General features: G+C 33.2%; 1 protein-coding gene across 4 annotated transcripts; it reads left to right on the plus strand.

Moving 5' to 3' along the window:
- The first annotated feature begins 5935 nt into the window (after positions 1-5935).
- Positions 5936-10604, plus strand: LOC21406848. 4 transcript variants are annotated; one of them, XR_002902934.1, is made up of 8 exons: positions 5936-6097; positions 6260-6904; positions 7241-7285; positions 7452-8710; positions 9144-9329; positions 9429-9600; positions 9681-10164; positions 10527-10604. XR_002902934.1 is itself a non-coding variant. In XM_024171096.1 (7 exons), exons 2-6 carry the CDS (start codon positions 6325-6327, stop codon positions 9597-9599), a joined length of 2241 nt encoding a protein of 746 aa, XP_024026864.1. In that variant the 5' UTR covers positions 5936-6097; positions 6260-6324; the 3' UTR covers position 9600; positions 9681-10363. The 4 variants fall into 4 exon arrangements, 3 of the variants coding, with proteins under 3 accessions (XP_024026864.1, XP_024026865.1, XP_024026866.1); XM_024171096.1 differs by lacking the exon at positions 10527-10604 and having other exon boundaries at positions 9681-10363; XM_024171097.1 differs by lacking the exons at positions 7241-7285; positions 10527-10604 and having other exon boundaries at positions 9681-10363.
- The last annotated feature ends 389 nt before the right edge of the window (positions 10605-10993 follow it).

Below are 10993 nucleotides of genomic sequence, written 5' to 3' on the forward strand. Positions count from 1 at the left end.
AATTATTTAATTAAATACGTTATTATTTAAAAGTAAAAAATAAAAATATAGATTCAAGCACTCTAAGTGTTATTTATCTCATTTTCCCTTTGCATTAATACAGTGACTACTGGTTACAACGTTGCTAGCTTGTCTATGGTCAGATTGAACGACTTAATACTAAATGCTTGTACATATCATTTGCAGGTTTCACCGTGACAGACGGTAACAATCGTTGTTTTTGTTAGACTTCTTGGTCATAAACTGAGATTTTTTCTTCATAGCCAACGTGTTCAGATGCTTTCTTCATTTTGTTTTCTTTTGCTGAAAAAATGCTTTCTTGATTTTTTATTTTTTATTTTTTTATTTTTGTGTGGCTAAAACGTGATATTCATTCACACAGGGAAAACAGGGCCAAAGAAGGCACAAACGCACTAGACAAATTACGGATCCGTTTAGTTCGCTGATTTGAGTTAAAATGTGACTTTATATGATAATTTTTTACTGTAATAAAAAAATTAAATATAACTGTTTTTAACAGCTTTTAAACTGTAAAAAACTCGATTTCTAAATTTAAATCGGTGAAATGAATTGGACCTATAAAAACTAAGAAGGAGGACAAAAACTAACCTACACAGGGCGTCGAAGAGACAGGACCTAACCAAGACCCAGAACGCAAGGAGTAGCTAAACAAGCGGAGAAACAACTATTGAACACATAAATGTAAAAAGAAGAAAAGCAACAAGAAATTAAGGACTCCAAGCTGCAGTGTTGGACATGACTGATGGTGGGAGCTTGCCGACATCTATACTACCAGTAGTCTGTGAGTGTTTTGACCAAGCTGCAACATTATGAGCCATGTAAGGAAGTTACAAGAGATGAAGGAGTATACCAGTCGTTGGATGTCAGTCAATAAAGAGAGATTTTCCACGGATGGCTACCCGCAGGTCCTTTAAGCGCTGTTTTTAAGTAGACGTTTGGTTCATAAATTTAAATTCATGATTCAAAATTATTTTTATTTTATGTGTAAAAAAATACTATAAAAAATTATGAATTATAATTTAAAATTAGAGATGAGTACAGAAAATAAATATCTCCTAACTGAACAAAATCACTTTCACACACTTGGCGGAGCGCCTGCGCTTCCACCACCAGAGGATCCACAAACCGAGCTTCCGATATAGTTACATTGATGATGTTGTTCTCGTCATGGTCCCTGATCACTGTGGCTATAAACGAGATTTCTTTCCTCACGGCCACATCGGAGCTACCTTTGAACCAGCCACTCGTTTTGCCTCTGTTTCTGATGCGTTTAGAAAATACTGGTACTCTTTGTATTGGGTCTTTGCTTCATTGAAAGCCTTAATCACGTTGAAGGCCCTTCCGCTATGGATGCCTTAATTCCTCACTCGCCAGATTGCCTCAATAGCACTAGAAGAGAAGAAGAGGAAGTTACGGTCTTTGACGAACTGTGCAGTGCCATGAATTCCCAACTCCAAAAATTCGAGCATGCTCTGGAGACTCCCAGTAGTTCTGGCAGCAAGCTCCAGATGGACATGAACCAAACCGGTCGCACTAACCTGAAAAACAGAAAAATGCAAGTTAAAAATGATGCGTTTAGAATTAGTTTCAGATTGTTTTTGAAAATATTTCTGTATGTCTTTTGGGACACCAAAATAAAAATGACTTGTAAGTGGTGTTTGTTTAACAAATATTTTAAAAACAAAAAAGAAAATAAAAAACGTATTTGTGAATAAATTAAAAAACAATTTAAAATTATTTTTTTTTATTTTTATTTTTTAATACTTATTAATAAAGTTATAATATATTAATTAATAATTATAATCAAATACGATTTTATTTTTTTATTTTACTCAAAATAATTTTTTAAAAAATCAACCAAACACAATATTAAAACGGTCTCAAAATAATTTTTAAAATAATCTCATTTTATTTTTATACTGAAAATAAAATTATTTTGAAAATGTTATCGGGTTCAAAGATTCTTCCTCCTCACCGCAGAGAGGACCTAGCTTCCGAACTCCCCACGCGACGAGCAACCACATTTATAACAGCGGCTTCCACAGAGATCAACCACCATGGGATTTTGTGCCTGCGATGAATATTTCCTTCCACATATCTCTCCAGATATTGCTGCCTGCACTGATCTTGCTCTCCCAATTCCAAAAGATAAGCAGTTTTCACTGAAAACATCCCATTACATGGCCTTTTCCTATGGCCCAAGCTCAATGTTCTGTCCTATGACGCGAATGAACTCTCATGGTTTGTAATTTGGTGGACCACCAGCAATCAAATAGCGCAGTGGGTGCGCTGCCAGTGTAGAGAAAATTATAGAATTTACGTTTAAAATTAAGTAAATTTAAATTTTTATCTCTTATTTTTTATTAATATAGTTATTAATAAAGAATAAAAATTAAATGATATTTATCTCACTTTTCATAGGCTTACTTATCGTTAGTCCAATTTAATTTTAAATTCCACTTTGGATAATTGGGTTAATGATGGATGGATGATGGAGATTGTAGCCTAATAATCTTTTCTCTTATCTTTGGTAACCCAAAAAAGCCCAAAACTCAAGTTTTGGAGTCTTCTCCTTAGAAAACAAATTCCCATCATATTAAAGAACGTCAAAAATCGCAGGTCAAAGACAAAGACTTGTCTCCAGCGGCATTCTGTGTCCACCTTCGGAGGTGTTTCGCTTGATTTGCTCTGCATGCCTGCCTACAAAACCTTTTAGTATGAAAAACCAAAATAGATCAAACATAAAAGCAAGCATCGAGTCGAAATGAAATCAGAAAATAGAATGCTTAAGGGAAAAAAAAAAAAACAAAGATTTGGTTTATTTACAAACACCATAAGTATAACTGTCGTAATTTCATCATTAACAACAAAAATCAAAATATGATCAACTAATTTATAAACTAAAATACTAAATAAAACAAATTTAATACACCTCCCTTCAAATGAGAAAGGATTAATTTCACAGATGATTTCTGAGGTTTACATTCAATCACACTTTAGTCATTGACTCTTTAAATGTTACACAGATAGTCTTTGAAGGTTTATTTTATGTCAGTTTCGGTCTATTCATCAATTAGACGTTAAATTTTGATATAATCTGTGTAAATTAGACTCCAAAATTAGAAACAACGAAAATTTTAGATCGTGGAAATTAACTATTAATTTTTATATTGTTTTAGTCTCTAAACTTTATATGTTTTCAATTTAGTTTATAATTTTTATAGATTATGTCAAATATTTAACACTAAACTAACAGAAATACTGAAATTGAAATAAAATAAAACTTCAGAGACCAAATGTACGACATTTAAAAAATCAAGAACTAATGTGAGATTGAAGCTAAACCTCAAAAATAATTTGTGAGATTAACTCAATAAGTAATGAAGACATTAAGGCCGTGCTTGGAATTGATCCTGTTTTTCGAGAAAGAAAAAATGAAAACATTTTTAAAACGGCGTTTGACGCAATAAAGAAAAAAAGGGAAATAAAAATGATTTTTTAGTTTAGTGTAAAATGAGAGAGAAATAAAAAATAATTTTTAGTCGTTTTTCATTTTTTGTTTTCATTTTCTCATCTCTTGAGCAGAGAAAGAGAAAAAGAGAGACATTAATGAGTTTTTTTACACTGAAAATAATCTCTTGATAAAACTACCAAACACATTTTTAAAAATGATTTCTGTTTGAGATTGAAAACGTTTTCATTTTCATTTTCATATAAAAAATAAAATTATTTTAAAATAAATTCTAAATGCGTCATAATCCTTCTTTTGTTTCCCTTGAAACAAAAAAGACGTCAAGTACAGATAATAAAAATGATAGTAGAGGAATGATCTTTGAACATAAAAGGCGAATATTGAAAGAGGATTGATCTTTGGAAACCTTAGAGAAAAGACCAGAAAATCCCTTGGAACTTGGAAGTTTATGGTAGTTCAAACCTTGTGGTCGCACACCGGGTAGACTTTCCTGATTCCTGAGTTTTTTTTATTTTATTTTATTTTTATTTTTGTTTTTGGACATTCCTAAGTTTTAGTTTATCAAAATTGGTAATCCCTATCGGGTCAAAATTTCACATTCACAAAGTGGTGAATTTTATTAGATTGAATCTCACTTTGTGAATTTTATTAGATTAAATCCCATTTATCTACCTAATAAGATTCATTTTATATGAGTGTCAAGATTTAAACCCGTTCACATAAATAAAGTTGCTCTTAATTTATACCTTACTCCTTTCTTTAAGAAAAAAGCACGGTTTCTTCGCCAACTCTCTTTCTCTCACTTCTTTTTAAAGTAGTTTCCTTCCTTAAGAAGGCAAAGTTGTTCGTACAAGCTTTCATTTTTTAATCTTATCTCTTATGTTCGTGATAAAAGAAAAAAAAAAAAATATATATATTCTTTTCACTTTTGCCTTTTTGCTGTAAACCTCTAGCCTTTGATTAGATCCTCAAGGAATATAAAAGTACATATATCTACTCTTATCTCCCAAAAGTGAGAAATGAGTTTTTAGCGTTATATAAGTTCATAATGAGTGTTTAAAAATTTTTGTATTTAAATTTTAAATTTTAAATTTTTATAATTAAAATTTTTTTAAAAATATCATATTTAATTTTTTATGTTATAATTTTATATCTTAATTCAAATTGTAAACTCGAATTCGTAAAACAAACAAGACCTTAGTAATATTTGGTTCAAATTATTGAGCAAAACAATTCAATTCCAATTGTGTTTAAAAATTTAAATTAGTGTTTTGTCTAAAAATAAAGAACAGCCATTTAAATCATTACCTACAGTTTACAATTCATGAGTTGATTTTAGAATTCACTACTCCTAAATTCAAACGCAATTGCTTTTTGTCTTATGTCATAACTTAATTGAATTGAGATATTTTTATATGTGTTTATAATGAAAAGAGAAATAAATTCTCATATATATTTCATATTTAAATGTGTCATTTACAATGACGTTTTAAAATATTTTTAAAAAAAATTCTAATGACAGTTTTCAACGCTCTATTCAAACACAATTTGAGTTTTATTTTCAATTTAAATTATAATTTATTTGTATATTTAAATACCCGTTTGAATTACAGTTCAAATCATCACAATTCAAAATCTATAATTTAAACAAAAAAAAAAAGGTTCAAATCACTATAGTTCAGATTGTTGAACCAAACGTTACCTTAGTTCTAAATGTTAATTGTTGTTATTATCGTTGATCTACTCTTTTTTTTTTTCTTTTTTAGAATGCTGTAGCTGAAAATATAAATCTTAATATCACAGAGAATATACAATTGTTGCTAATTTAATAATTTATCACTCTGCACAAGTGAACTAACTAAATTGATTCTACACAAAATATTCAAAATTCAACATCTACTCGCGCAAAATTCTCTTTCGTTTTCTTTTCCATTCAAAATACATATTTTAGTCTATGTATGGACTACTAAAGTATATGTTTTCCAAAAATTTATGAAAACGTTTAATGCTTTTGAGAAAAAAGAAACTCTTTTGATAGGAATTGTTATTACTTTATAAGTAAGATTTGTTGTTTTAATTTTTAGATTAATTTTTTAATAATATATAAATAATTATGTATTGTGGACTATAAATTTTTAATCACACTCACAAATTAGATGGTTGAAAAGCTAATTCAATGATTAAAGAATAACTTTTTATCTGAAGAGCAAACTTAGTTAAAAAAGTTTTTATTTTTAATAAAAACACAAAATATAAAAAAGAAAAGAAAACCGAGGTCCTCTATTTCATTCCAGCATAATAATAATAAATAACAACATAATAAATACGAAAAGTAAAATATATCTCCGAATTTCAACAGATGAAATTGGTATTAAAAAAATTACATATTCCTTCAAAAAAAAAAAAAAAAACTATTTGGTTTTTAGCTAAATTCAAAGCAAACATTAGGTGAAGAAATAGTCCTCTGGGAAAGCAAGAGAAAGTAAGAGAAGAGGAGAGGGTTACGAAGAAGAAGAACAGAACCTTCCAATATATTCTTATTATTTTTCCCAACCGATCAAACCCATTGAAGGAACATCTTCTTCTGCTCTTCTCGGCTTCTTGGTAAGCTCTGAATTCTTCTCAAAATAACTCACAATATTTCATCATTTTGAACGACATATCAAACGCTAAAAGTTCTCAAGACACATGCTTTTGAATTTCTGTTTTGGCAACTTATTTGAGCATTTGTTTGGTTTGGTGTTTTTGTTGGTGGGTTTTGATCAGATTTTTGTCAGCTTGCGTTCTTAGAGAGAGAAAGTTAGAGAGAGAAAGAAAGTACATTTGTGAGAATGGAAGAAGAGGGTTATCTGAAAAAAGGGTTAACTTCTTCACCATCATGGGCTTCTTGTTTGTCACCTTTAGCTCAGCCATTTACCGTGAACCGTTCTCTTGTTGGTCAACCTTCTGCCTTGAATTCGTTGACCAGCTTAAACCACAAACCTTTTACCCCTTGTCCAAGCAACCATCTTGACCCATTTGATGATTCCCTTTTGCCCAATTCACTTTCTAATCTCACTTTGAGTGATCAAATTTTGCCTGTGTCAGCCCCAACTTATCCTTCTTATTCTGCCCATCAATCTGATTCTGTTATTTTGGCATCAAGCCCGGCCTTCCCTTTTGATGATCCCTCCGAGTTGGGTGCCGAGTCTTCATTTTCGCAGTACCCATTAGGGGAATTCCATGGATTTTTTGATTCTTCACCTGTGCCTGATGAGACTAAGTTTGATCCTTTGGCCTTTAATAAGTCCTCTGTGTCCACTTACACCCAATGCTCAAGTTATGGGGGCGGGGGAAGGACGGCGGATGGGAAATACTTTGTTGGCTCGAGCAAAGTGGGATCTTTGGCTGGTGAAGGCTTGCTTAAACAAGGTAACTTCTTGAACCTAAAAACTCAACTTTGGCGTTCCTGAATTCTTATTTTGTTGTACAATATATCATAGTGTATGTTAATTATGTTATGTTTATCATAAGTGCTTTTAGCGTTCATAAAAAACATGCCTTTCTGTTTGCCCCTGTAAATCTTGTCTCTAAAAACTCGAAACCTTGTCCCTAAAATCTTGAAATTTTACATTGGAACACAATAGTTTCATCTTAGAAGTTAGAAGAGGATAATCAGTTCATTTTTGGATATACGGAGAGGAGATGCTAAATGTTTCTCTTTTTCTACGGTAGATTCTTAGCTAACTCTTTATAAGGTTTCAACAGCATCAGATGTGCTATCTTTGTCAATGCTCCAAAATATCCCTCAAGGTAAGCTTGTTGTATCTATCTTTGTGCACGTGTGTGTGTGTATATATATATGTATGTATATAGTGTGTATATGTATATATATATATATGTATATATTATTTTTAAGCAGCTTCACCACACCACTGTCATTCTTACAAAGACTGTTTTAAAATCACTAAATTTTCAGACCCCATGCTTGGATCATCGGCCAATGGCACAGATTTCACAACATCTAGTTGCATTTTGCCGAAGAATGTGGATCTTCCAGGCAATTCTGTAGCCAGCAATAATAAGAGTTCTTCTGGTAGGATTATATCAGGAAATAGAGATATTCATGGCCTGCCGAATGCTTACAGCAACGAGGGTCACCAAGATAAAGGCCTAGGGGACGAAGGCATGGAAATAAAGAATGCCAAATCTGTCCCTTGTAAGGCTTTGGATCCTGTAGTAATAGCCAAATCTGAAGTGCGATTTGCTATTAATGATATTTTTGATGGTTCAGTCATGGAACGTGTTGGCACCTTGGCAGCTATTTCCACAAAAGGTTCTTCCAAATTGTTGGATGAGGATGAGTCCGACTTGGATTCACCCTGTTGGAAAGGAATCCAGAATTCTACTAAATCTCCCAACATAGTTGCAGAGTCTTCAAGCACACACTCTATTCGAAATGAATCAGAGGCAGGTACCAGTTTGAATCCTCGGGCACCCCAATTTTTTCCTTCTCACTCCAAAGGAAGCATAGATTACTTGCAGAATAATACTGTTGGAGGTGTTCCATATTTTGGCAAGGGTGAATGTTCGGCTTTTGATTTATCATACAAAGAGACACCAATTGTAGATTCCTATAAAGCTGGATTGGAGACTCGTGGGTCGACCAATGCGGTTGGCTATCAATATTCTAATGGTGTGAATGAACCTGGAAAAGAATCTGCCATGCTTAAAGACTCAAAAAGTAGTTCTGCACTCAGTCCGCCTCAGATGATTAAACCTTATCTTGTCGATGGATTCTTTACCTCAAAAGAGGTGTCAGTAAAAGGGGTGGATTTTGAAGGCTTTGCGGACGGAATCATGGATGCTGCAAATAAGAATCCAAGAAATCTGTCTGCCCTTGCAGCAGAGTACGTTCCACATTTATCGTCTTCTGGAGTTGGTGCTCTCAGTGATTGTAGTGAACTACTTCAGTGTCTAACCGAGTCTCTGTCTAAATGTCCAAAAACAAATGTCGCCGTTACGGTTAATGCAATACGTTGTCTGTCAGATTTGCTTGTTGAAAACTGTTCAAATGATTTAGATTCATTGAATGAGCACGAACATGAAATGATTCGTCATATAATCAATAACCTTTATGCGCTTATCAAACATAGGGTTGGAGAAGAGACTCCAATTCTTGATTTACTTCATACAGGCAGTCTGGACTATCGTGATAAGTCAACGGCGACCTATGAGGTAGGAAAGTGTGCATATCTGTTTGAGTCTGACTTGAAGGCAACATGGAAATTTGTCATCCATTTCTAGTAGAAAACATTTTAGCGTTTACATACATACTTCCTTGATTCTTCTAGTTAATTGGTTAGTTTTTTTTTTACTCACTGGTGCAGTTCATTCATCCTTGAGGAACAAATATTATCCAACTACCTGAAGTCTAATTGTAAACAAATCTCCATAAGTGTTTTCATTTTTAGGGATTTTTTCTTCATTTATATGCTATATTTACTAGGTATTTTTCAATTTTCTCTGTGTGTGTGTGAGGGAAACCTGTGTTTAAAGATGAGCTAATTGACATGTATCATTTATTTTCATTTATCATTGTCATCTTATTATGAGGGAGGGTAAGGGGAAGGGTTTCTCTGTATTCTAAGAACTTGAATGATTCTTTCAGCAATCAAACATGGAGTTCCAAGTTATTCCAAGGACAAAAGATCTGGTTGTTCGTCAGGAGCTTGATAGTCGGAGTGACCATGCCTGGCGAAAGAGTTATTCTCATGCGGCCACCAGGAAAATGAAGGATCTTGTTCCTTCGCCTAAAGACGTAGGCTGTTCTGAGAGGGGCAATAGCATTGTTCCGGTAAGATAATTAGTTATGACGCAGACAAGATTATCATCTTTATGCTTAATTGATACCTAGGGTGGAAAACAGAACGTCGTTCTTTCAATCTAAATGCAGGTTCTTAGGAATGCTCTGAAAGAAAATCAATGGATTGATGAAGAGATACACCCACAAGTTTTCTTAAATTTATGGCTGGAAGCTGAAGGAGCTTTGTGCTCCATGAAATATGAGAACTACATTTTGCGAATGAAATTACAGATGGAAGGGTGTCAAGCTGAGCAAAGATAAGGTTAGCTACGTCGCCTCCTATCTTTACTCTTTTCTTTTTAATTGAATTTTTAACATGACATGTTTTCCTCTGCTCTACAGGTGTTACGTAATCTTTTTCTATCTAGGAAGCTTTACAAGTCTTAATGGTTCTCCTGAGATTTGGCATGGGCTGTTGTTATAAATGAAGCTGCAGCTTGTTCATACCGTTATGTTAGGACGTGAAGTCATCTGTACATAGAAGTTACGATGAAGTACGTATGTGAAAGAAGTCTGCATTCAATAGCATATTCTCTTTCAGTTAATTCATCGGGCGAAAAGGTTTTTCGGGATCATGGAAATTTAAAAACCTCTTGGACAATTTTTTGGGAGAGAGGATGAATGACTAACTACAATGTTGCAGTTGAATATGAGCTGCACAATCAGAGTTTCTTTGGTGCAGCGATCTACGCTGCGTGTTAGTTAAGTTCGTCAAGTAGAGCAGTTGAAAGTAACACATTTTAAAGAGTGGTTTGGAGGTCAGCTACCGCAGGGTATAATAATAGCGTCGATCAAAATGGAGGCATGGGGTACTGCAAAGCGTTCTGTAAGATTCTAAACTGGCAAAATGAATATGATGCTTTAAGGTTTTGTTTTATGTGAGGCATCTTCTCTCATGTTTTTGGTCATTTCAGACGAATTATCTGATGTTCTCAGTTTGATGCCTTTTGCTTTTATATGTCCCGTGAATTATACAGTAAAGGAGATTCTATCACTGTGATCTTATGTTGTATATGGTTAACGAAATCTGCATTAAATCTTTGTTTTATCCATTTGGTGAATTGAATTTATATGCTTGGTGTTGGGACTTGGTTATTCCATGCACGGAAATTTGGCTCCTCATTGCTAGAAAATGGATTAAAACTTCAGAGAATTTATTTGTTCTTGTTGTTTTTGTTTTTTCCGCAGCAAAGAACCGAAATCTTTTCACTTGCATATGAATGAATATCGGATCCGAACACGGACAGAGCTTCCAGTTTTCCTAAATTATCGTTGATAACTTTGAAAGCAAGTTAGTGCAAATGGCTGGTTTTATTGATATTAGGATGAGCAAGACCATAACTTGAGATTGACGTGTTACAATCCAAGTAAAAGTTAAACAGAGAAAAAGGGGCAATTTTGTATTATATTGTCCATTTTGCCCAAGTGATGATTTTGAAAGAACGAACGAAAGAAAAGAAATAATATAATGTCTTCATTACTATTTTCAACTTAATTATCCTACAGTTTTTCAGAAGGGGAGCCTGTTAAGTATTATGAACCACTCTAAAATATGTGCTTCCAATACTCGAAACTATGTCACAATATTGTGAAGTACTTCATTCCTTGCTTATTTGATTCCGTTACCATTTTTTTCACCCATAAGTTGTGCTCAA

This window comes from Morus notabilis, unplaced genomic scaffold, assembly GCF_000414095.1.
Source record: "Morus notabilis unplaced genomic scaffold, ASM41409v2 Scaffold789, whole genome shotgun sequence".
Taxonomy (NCBI): domain Eukaryota; kingdom Viridiplantae; phylum Streptophyta; class Magnoliopsida; order Rosales; family Moraceae; genus Morus; species Morus notabilis.

Bases quoted from the DNA above. Each gene is read 5' to 3' on its own strand.
- LOC21406848 (XM_024171096.1), top strand. From the start codon at position 6,325: ATGGAAGAAGAGGGTTATCTGAAAAAAGGGTTAACTTCTTCACCATCA. The intron at 6,905-7,240 runs GTAACTTCTTGA...AGGTTTCAACAG, and splicing joins TGAAGGCTTGCTTAAACAAG to CATCAGATGTGCTATCTTTG. The intron at 9,330-9,428 runs GTAAGATAATTA...ATCTAAATGCAG, and splicing joins GGGGCAATAGCATTGTTCCG to GTTCTTAGGAATGCTCTGAA.